Here is a 10539-nt window from a genome sequence, read left to right on the forward strand (position 1 = left end):
AGAACCTTAAATAATCAACATTCAATCTGTAGCTATAGCCCTAGAACTAGGGCGTTTAGCCACTCATAATATTTGAAAACCACAAAATACAATTGTTCACGCGATTTCCAAAAATAAAAAGAGTTGGACAATTGAAACCTATTACAAACGATGAAACTTGCTCTCGCACACCAAAATAATCTCCAACCCCCTACAAATTAGCCCTAGGGGTCTATTTATAAGAGTTGGGAAACTTAGAGTCGAATTCTAAACCAACAAGGAATCCTATTTAATGTTGTTTTCGCTGGAAAAGTCGGACATGAGTTGGGGCTTCATGCCACCCATCGCCCTAGGCGAAGGCTTCTGAAGTTACAAGTCTGGCATGTCGTGCCTATCAGTGTGCCAGGCCAAGGTCTCTGAAGTTACAGCATTGGTGCGCCGCGCTCGACAGAGCGCCAGGCAACCTTTCCTGAAGTTTCACCAGTGGCGCGTTGCGCCGACTACTGATTAAAAATTTGAAATATTTTTCAAAAACAATTTTTTTTAAAAATGGCCTAGGTTTGGACTGAGGGGGAGGTTAGGTGTGGGGTGGCATAAAAATGAAATTTTTAAAAATTTGAAATATTTATCAAAAACAAGTTTTTTAAAAAAAAACACAATTGACGAGATGGCCTAAGGGGGAGCGTAAAAATGATTTTTTTAAAAATTTAAAATAATTTTTTTAAAAAAAAATTGACGGATGGCTTGGGTAAAGGATGACGAGGGTGGCGTAAAAAATTAAAAAAAAAATTGAAATATTTTCCAAAAATATTTTTTTTTTGAAATTTTTTTGACAAGGTGACCTGGGTGGGGGATAGGGGGGATAAGGGGGGAGGTGGCCTAGATGGAGGGTGGTGGGGGTGGTTCAAGTAGGGGTAAAAATATATTTGAAATTTAAAAAATAAGAAAATTTAATTTAATTTTTTTTTATGGGGAGGGTTGGGTACGGCGTACAAGGTACGAGGTAGGCTAAGAAAAAAAAATTGAAGGGTGAAGGAAAAAAATGTTTTCCTTAAATTTGAGGAAAATGAGTTGATTTTCAAAACATTTAAGTCAACTAAACATGGGAACTTCATACCAAAAACACCCTTAATGTTGCAGGTATTCAGAAAGTATGTACAACATTTCCACACTCTTTGAGTAATCTTTCACCTTAGAGATAGTCAACTAGAGATATAAGAGAAAATCTGTTGAGGTGCCTCATCCGCAAGCATCGATAAGATCAGAAACCTATTCACAATGGAGTCAAAGAGTGTCATTAAAAGTTTTTAAAAAGCTTGCCAGACAACTACTGCTTCAAAATTAATTGATATTTCATGAGCATTTTGTCATCCTCTTTGTTGTGACATGCAACTAGTTTTGTACAAACATGAATGCCCATCTCTAACCTATTTCAAAGTAAACTGTTCAGATATTATCCAGCCTTTGTATCACAATTCACATCCATGACATTAAACATCATTGACTAATTGTCAATTGTCCCAGGACTAGCAATGAACATTGACTACAAATACAAAGATCATGTGAGCATTGGCAGAACCGTCAACATTTAGAATTCAATACTTGACACCACTAGCTACTAATAGGAGTCGAAAGTTTGACTCTTTCGAGATTCACATGACATAATAGTACTAGGTTCACTATGTTAAGACTTAAAGAAGTCCCATATCGGAAAAAAAAAAGATGGGAAATTGGTCTCCTTATATTGACTTGGGCAATCCTCCCCTCATGAGCTAGCTTTTGGGGTTGAGTTAGGCCCAAGATTCTTCTTTACATGGAATCAGGAGTCAGGTCCATCCTAATTTTTTGTTCACCGATGTTGGGCCCCCATATTATAGTGTACATGCTCCAGTCAATGAGGATTAGGTGTGTGAGGGAGTGTTAAGAAGTCTCACATTGGAAAAGGGATGGAAAATTGGTCTCCTTATATGGACTTGGACAATCCTCCCCTCATGAGCTAACTCTTAGGGTTGAATTAGGCCCAAGATCCATCTTTAGACACTACATTACATCCCAAAGGACTCCTACAATTTTCTTTGCATACCATTTGAGGCTACCTAAAAGGTGAGAGTAAATCCAGATAAACACTAAAAAAAGGCAGAGTTTTGTCGAAAATGCCAAGGGAAGGAAAGTCATCTACTAATAGGGGAACAATATTAATCTGACAGTTTTATTGCAAGCTTAACAACTCACACCATACTATAATAGAAGTAAGGAAGGCATCAAGAGTTTAATAGTATGAAATGATTAATAATTAAAAGTAATCAACCTGAAGTTTACAGCATTCTCAAGCCTAGAACAGATAATGACATTACTCAAAACCCAAGTGATTTTGCTACCTAAGAGAAGATAATGACTTCATATTACCAAAGCAGGGGATTATCCACAATGGTACACACAAAGTTATAGACCTTTAGCACAGATTCTGGAGATGGACTGACTGCTTCAGATTATGAAATGAGAGAAGTTCAAAAGGATTCATCTACTTGTAAGGAGATTTGTTGTAAGTCTTTCCCATAGCTATCAGCAGACATTGCTTATACTTGCAACATACGAGTGATCAGCCAATTTTTATTCGGAGAAGCAGATATATTTTCACTTAAAAGCCATTTTTCAGATTATGCAATACGTCAAACCTCTCCTTGAAGAGATTGATTCTTGTCTAGCTTTTTGGGAAGTCAACAGATCCTTCTTTAGTTAAAGATTTGAAAAGGATCCGCTATTTGAATGATATTGATTTACTAGTGTCTAGTTATGTATTATTTTCATTTACCAGAATGAGAAAAACAAACTTTCAAACAACAAACTAATGAGCTGTATGATAATATATATGCTTGAAGGCCAGTTATATTTCATGGTAAACATGAATTACCTATAGAGAACTGATTAGGTAAGAAGAAACCAAGTGCAAAGTAGACAAGTGGAGCATTGGTAGGGTAATTGTACATACTTACAGCAAAATTCATCAATAACTAACTACTTGTTAGGATTATATAACAGCTTGAGCTGTTGTATTCCTAATGATATGGAGGAGTTGATTGAACACACAACTCTGACTCATCTCCTTCATCATCATCGTCATCTGCTTCTACCCAGTTACTAGGATGGTGTTGAGAAGCATGACCTTCCAAATCTGCCATGCCTGACATACAATTGGAGCAGCATCAGTTGAGTGGCTACAGAAACTAAATGTCCAGAGTAGGACCACGACTAACCTTGAGGTTCTTCCAAAGGATTTCTGACCACAAAACGGAAGCTAATGATGCAGTCAAGAAAAGATACTTTCTTCTGGGAAGTACAGTCATGAAGTATTTAGAATTTCACACTGATTTTCAAATTCACCATCAAAATCCAATATCTTGCTCATATAGATCATTTAGGTGATTGGAGCATGTATATATTGGTAGTTTCCTCAGGTTATTATGTTCACCCTTGAAACTCTTAGGGTTTGTCAGGTTAATGAACCAATTAAACAGGTTTGTAATACATGAATTGTTTTTGTTTTTTTTTGAGAAGGTAACAGTCAATACATGAATTTTTATACAGTGATTATAATGCAGAAAATGATATCTGGTAAATAATAAAACAGATACTGTCAAGCTTAAGCAGATTGCAGTGATTGCTTACTTTTAAGGATATTTTTGTCTTTTAGATACTTGTATCCTTGAAAGACTAATGTATATTATTATTCCACATTATATCCCACATAAAAATAATACTACATACATTTCTGCATAAATTATGCATGTATTAGTATATGGAGTTTAATATCAGAAACCATGCTGCACAAGTTTCGGAGAGTTCTACACTTGAAAACAAACATTGTACTTATTATGCAGAGATTACATAAGTAATGCAGAGTTCTGTGTTGCAAATGAAACTTTGTATTCAATGTACGGAATTTCAAATAGGGATTGTTTCCCTTGCGAGACCAACCAAATGACCACTTATCATAGGTAGATGCTTACTCAGCATAAAAAGTTATCCACTGCAGCCTGGAGTAATCATGTGGAAATTGCATAACAAAATGTGCAAGAAAATTGAAATATAGGTGACCTCTTGGATGGATGCATTCCGGTTACATTAGCTGCAATTACTTGATATAAAGGTTTCCCCCCTTCCAAACCCCACACCCCTACCCCACCACTTCCCCAAAAAAAATATTACCATATCAAACTCAACCAGATCTGAGAATTCCTTGGGATATTTCATACATGTCAAGACTTAACAAAGCTCAAGGTTACCCCAACAGTTTGGGACCAAAACCTCATGCTTCTTACCCCTCAATAGATTGTTAATTATGAACCTATAATTGAAAGTTCTGCAAACCATAATAACTTAACATATCAGCTAGATTTAACCACTTTGTTTATATATATCTACAGGCAATAGTAGGTTTAAGGCTGGAGCACTAAAATTGCTAACAATTTGGACAGCAAAAAAAGTTCAGGATACTCATTAGGTATGTCAGACATATTTCTTCCAGCAGCTCCAGCTTCAGATATGTGTATCGCACCAATTTTCTGAATTTCCCTTTGCGCATTATCGCTCTCATTTCTTTCCTTTCCATGTTCAGCATCATTACCACCTTTTGTTCTGCTTCCTATATAAAGTTGAATTTATGAAAATTAAGTAAATATGCCATACCAGTAAATAAGTTGTACCATCTAGTTCAGCAAATACTAACCTGAAAGATCAGACCAAATCCTGGTCTGATCAGATGGAAGCCCAGAATTCCCTTTTGACCTCTCCTGGACTGGGGCCTGTCTTCCATCATTAGCCTGCCCATAGGAAGTGCCAGCAACTTGTGGATTTTCCAAGGAGCTTGCAGTGTTGAGCTGTGACATAAGCATGGTAGCAAGTACCAAGGTGGCATCAAAAGTTGAGTTGGAGCCATCGTCTAAACCAAATTTTGGAGCCATTAAAATTGGCCTGTCCATAAATTCAGGTATGATCAGAAGAAAACCTTAATGAAAAGCAAGAAAATTATGTCTAACACAGCAAAGAGATCTACTAATGAATTGACAAAGAAAAACATTTAAAAATTGAAGACGTAGGTTTAACATGGTCTGTGCACTAGCCATGAGACATCAAATTAGTATCTGCTGTATCTGGGTAACAGGAAAAGCGAAACACTGTGACCCATGTTGTCAGGGGAGATGCCAAACTTTTCTTCTTCTTTTTTTGATAACCGAGAAATCCGCCTGTGACCCGCCCTTTGGACCAATCACAGCCTTCTAAACTCGGTGGATAATGGGCCCGCCCCTCCACCCTTCTCCACTTAAATACCGGGTTTCGCTTTGCATGGTGTGGGGCTTGAACCTGCGACCTAAGCCACAAATCCTCCACCTTTTGCCACTTGAGCTAGGCCTTGGGGGCGATGCCAAACTTATCTTTCACAACAATTGACTGCAATTAATTTAAACATACTAGCTAATTTGATTATGTACCAAAAAAACATGTCTTTTGATGTTATTGCGTTCAACTTTTTGTTTTGGATGAATATCCTCAGTTGGCCATTTTACAAAAAATATGCAACCTAAATCATTAAGCTGTGTGAAAGAAAATCATTTTTGAATTCCTTCGGAAGTAGTTATCAACCATCCAAGCCAAAAAGTGCTGATATGGAGGCAAATGTATGCAATATGTCCGGACTTCAAAATAGCTTTCTGTGCAGATATCCTATGTGCATACAGTTCCTCTTGCTGAAGACAAGGACAGTTTAAAGAAAACAACAAGGAACTGATGTCAAAAAAAGAACCAGAGAGTGTTTGATTATCTTACTCGCCAGCTTTGTCAAAATAGAACTGTATGTCAACTTCACATCCCTCACAGAAAGAAAGGAAAGCCTGAAGAGAAAATTTGCAAAAACAGAACAAAACAAACGTTCAGCAAACATTGAAAGACCTCCAGGAAACACACGCGCTATTTTACAGCATCAAAGTTATTACATGTCATCTAAGAAAAGGCCTCAGAATTGAAAAGGCTTTAATTGGATTAGAGAAGTCCCTGTCAAAGACATGAAAATGAAGATACCTTTGATTCCTTCACTCCAAATGTCACATCCACAGGGTTTGCGATATGATTATACTGCACAAACTCTTCAGTGGGATCTATCCACAACTGAGTGTGTAGTGATGAATCATTTTCTACAAAGAAAGATTAACAGCTTAAAACCACCTGTAAATAAACAAGATAAAAAAGAAAAGAAAAAGTGGTTCACCCAGTATACCTTTGGTTGGGTCTATATAACTTCTGAGCTCAACAGCTTTCCTTCCAATTTCAGTTGCAGTATCAGCAGGTAAGCAAGTCGGATTGGTAGCAATGATTGTGATCTCCTGAAGAGTTGTTTGGAAGTTGGACAATAACCTATTCAGATCACGAGGCCTCACCACAAAGTTGCTTGGAAGCTTTCTCCTATCAAGGGATAAGTGTTGTATGTCAGGTTCAACATTGCAAGTAATCCAATAAGCTTTCCTCATACCTGTAAAAGTGGCACGGTAAGGTGATGCTGCTAATACATCAACACGATCATCTATGTTGTACATATCATGTTATCAGAGAGATTAAGCAGGTCTTGCAGTATAGGGAGATACATGGGACATCTCAATGGTGCAAATGATATCTTCATGATACAAATTAGTGAAAGTTCAACCCAAAGACTGCTAACATATGCCGAGGAAAGTTTAAAACAGAAAATGCTGAAAACTGTTACAAATAAGAATGTTAAGCATATCACTTCAGGAGATTAAAATATGACAAATGTAAGCATAACACTTTCAGGAGTTTAAAATATGTCAAATGTAAGCATAACATCTCCAGGAGATTAAATTATGACAAACTACAATCACAGCATTCCAATAATACTCCTTAATGAATAGGGCAAAATATAGTATGTAGCATATATTATTTTTAAGTTGTTATTATCTTCATACTTGGAAACCAAGGTCAAGTGGTCAACTTAGGATGCATTTCCTATTAGATATAGGAGATTGTATAGTGGAAAAAGCTAATCTATCGTATACCTTTTGACATTTTAAGCTAATTTTCAATACTTAATTGTATTTATCTTTGTAGATTCTTCAATTAATTCATATGTATCTATTATTATAACATACTTGACTTTTGACATTCCAATTCAGTGTTATCATCACTTGCTTTAGTTTGAAATTATCTTTATCATTTAACTAGAGATAGGCTTAACTATCTCATGAGTTTTACCTTGTTCAACAGTTCCCTACTCCCTCGCCTTTCCTATAAATTTTCATTTCTTATGTTTTGTCCTTACCTTTCTTCCTCTTTTCTTGGTACTAAATCTATTTAGGGCCCGTTTGGCCAAGTGGTCAAAAATAGCTTATTTTGAGAAGTACTTTTTTTAAAATAGCTTACCAAAAATTATTTCTAGGAAAAGCAGTTTGTGTTTGACAAATTCATTTGAAAGAAACTCAAGAATTTTTTAAGGCACTAGCAACTCCATCAAGAAAATCAGGATGAACTGTCTTAGCCTCTCTTTTTTTTTTGGGTGTAAACAGTACTTGTGGGGGGATGTTGGGGATCTGATAGAATTAATTGGCAATGTGTAAGTGTTTGTGTAAGAACAGGATCCCGCTATACTTTTGTTTGTAAGGTTCATACTTCACAGCTCAGTAGCTTTATGGTTTTGAGATTTACTGTTTACACAGTGTTGACTTGCTCGAAGAAATATATATTTGAGAAGTGCTTTTTTCAGCAATTGACAAGCAGATTGTATTCGGTTAATCATTTTCCGCAAGTGTTTTTGAGTGTCAAATTATGAGAAAGGACAAGGCTGGGTGGGAATCTAGAGCACTGTGTCTGTCGTAGTATTAGGCATATTCATGTAGTTTTTTCCTTTTGATATCTATTACCATTTGTTGTCTATTGTGTTTCAGTTACCACATTATTTACTACTGTTATTGTTCTTTTTTCTGAATGCTTTGTACTACTTCCCTTATTAGTTGCAATGTTTTCTTCATTGTCATATTTCCTTTCTCTTAACTACTTTGATTTGTTGCACTTGAGTCTACGGTTTTTCATAAATAGCCTCTCCACCTTCACGACAGACGTCTTTTCTCTTAACTACTTTGATTTGTTGCACTTGAGTCTATGGTTTCTCATAAATAGCCTCTCCACCTTCACGACAGCCGTGAGTCTACGTACATTCTATCCTTCCCAAACCCCACTTGTTGGATTACACTGAGTATAATACTGTTGTTGTATCCAGATTATGATTAGATAAAAAGATTTATCCCTGTTAATGTTAAGAATTTTAGTTTGATTTTACCATTGTCTTTTTGTTAAATATTGAGTTTCAGTTGTCTTAAGAGTTTTAATTTGTTCAAGTTCCCTAATTTATAAATAGGACAATAGTGCCCATTGTGTTAACAATTGTAACAGCTTAGGAACTCCTGGTGGTTGAACTCGACAGGGAGTTCGCTGTGAAACTTATCTTAGACAAATCCTGCATCGAAATGGCAGGAAAAAGTTAGGGACCATAAAAGGCGAATTTAAGAATTCAACTGGCAGCACCTTTGGGTTAAAAATCAAGGGAGTAGGTATTCCTTTGAATTAGTCAAGATGTGTGCAAGTTGTTCCGGACAGCACAATTATCAAAAAAAATCAAAGGGGTCTAAACTATGAGCCCCAAAGGTTAGGGCAGAGCAGACAATACCTTAACAGTTGGACATGGCGCATTGGTAGTTGAATTTGAAAGGAGGTTCACTGTGATACTTGCTTAAGGAAAATACCACATCAGAATGGAGAGAATAGTTAGGGGTCATAAAGTCGTGAGCTTAGGATTTTAATTACTGAGGCACTTTTTGGGTTAAAGCCTACAAGAAGAAAACCATAAGTCCCCAAAGGTTAGGTTAGAGCGGACAACACCTTGGCAGTTGGGCATGAGCTGTTGAGTTGAAAAGCCTAGGAGAACTAGTAGTTGTAATCCAGACGTTGGTTCGATGTAAAAGTTTCCTTAGGCAAAGCCCCATCTGAAAGGAGGGGAAAGTTAGGGGCGATTTCAAGTATTGAAGTGGCTTTTGGGTTAAAGATCTAAGGGATAAAATTGTGAGGCTTCAAAGGTTGTTGCCTGAGTCATTACACTCTCCCTTTTAACTTTCTTTTGGAGTTTCTCCTATTCTAACGTTTCCAGTACCTTTCTTCCTACTCCTTTTTTACACTCTTATCACCTTGTGCCAACATGTGAAGATAATGCATGAGTAGACACAATGTGACCATTTATTCATGAGAATCATAACAAAATTCACCAGACCTTTGGCACTATAGCTATGTGAGTCTCTACATGGTCTATCCATCAAACTAAATACTCCCTGCCCTAATCTATAGCTTGTAACTAAGAACATATTTTCCTTGTATTTTAGGAAATCCTAAAAAAATACAAAAAAACAAAAAAAAACTGTAGAAAGTTTTACCATTATGGCAGTTGAGTGTCCACTGCACCTTTGATGCATCAGGATTAGGCAATGAGACAGTCAAATGATCTATACTGGCAATTGGTGTTCTTAATACAGAACAAATGGCCTAGAAACATGAAGGTAAGGTAAAATTCAGAAAAAGAGTTTAGAGTAGAGAGGATTGGATTGGTAAAAGCATATATATACCTTCAAGAGCACACTGCATTGCACCTGTGGAGCAGAAACAGTGAAGACATCAAAAAAATCAGGTTTGAATGTAATTGATTGATAGGCCGATCTTGAGGAGTTGAGAGTGTGAAATGTGAGCTGCGAAAAAGAAGGAAACAATGAAGTAGTTGAATTGTAAACTAACATGGCATAACCTGAAGCGACCACAAAACCCTAATTACTATAATTGTGGAGCAAACAGTCCAACCAACTTTACTTGAGGTGAAACATTCGCTAACCTGGGTAGAAGAGGCTTGAATGGCGACCTCAGTGCCAATGCGTGCAAGGCAAGTTATGGATCTGGCGAACGTCTTCACTGCATTTCCACTCATTCTCAACTCCATTTCTTTTCCTCTCTCCTTTCTACTACTCAATGCACATTTTGGGGGGAAGGGGATTTTCTTAATTGTAAATACTTTTTTAAAACATAGCAGTAAGGCAAGGGGGAAATGGAAACAGGAGAGAAATGAGTAGAAGGTATGATGCAAGTCTTCAAATTAAAATACATGATATTAAGGGTGTGTTTGGTACGAAGAAAAATGTTTTCCTAGAAAATAATTTACTGAAAAATAAGTAGATTTTTTACTTATTTTTTTTATGTTTGGATGGTGAGTAAAAAATATTTTTTGAAAAAAAAATTTAGTGTTTGATTTATGAATGAAAAAATATTTTTTAAGAAAATATCTTTTATTTTTACTAGAGAGTAGAAAATATTTTTTAAAAACAAACTTAAATTTTTTTTTGGGGGGGAGGGTTTGAGGGTAGGGGTGAAAAAATAAAAATTTGAAGTTGAAATTTTTTTTAAAAAACAAACTTAAATTATTTTTTGGGGGGGTGGCCGGGGTGGGGGGGTCGAGGGTAGGGG

General features: G+C 36.4%; 1 protein-coding gene across 1 annotated transcript; it reads right to left on the minus strand.

Annotated features, from left to right (window-relative positions):
* Positions 1–2850: 2850 nt before the first annotated feature.
* Positions 2851–10070, minus strand: LOC125865065 (uncharacterized). Its single transcript, XM_049545233.1, has 10 exons — positions 9914–10070; positions 9654–9773; positions 9465–9573; positions 6251–6502; positions 6055–6167; positions 5803–5867; positions 4706–4950; positions 4474–4621; positions 3234–3274; positions 2851–3160 (listed from the first exon to the last, which is right to left on the minus strand). Exons 1-10 carry the CDS (start codon positions 10016–10018, stop codon positions 3036–3038), a joined length of 1323 nt encoding a protein of 440 aa, XP_049401190.1. The 5' UTR covers positions 10019–10070; the 3' UTR covers positions 2851–3035.
* Positions 10071–10539: the final 469 nt, after the last annotated feature.

Source organism: Solanum stenotomum, chromosome 5 (genome assembly GCF_019186545.1).
Source record: "Solanum stenotomum isolate F172 chromosome 5, ASM1918654v1, whole genome shotgun sequence".
Classification (NCBI taxonomy): Eukaryota; Viridiplantae; Streptophyta; class Magnoliopsida; order Solanales; family Solanaceae; genus Solanum; species Solanum stenotomum.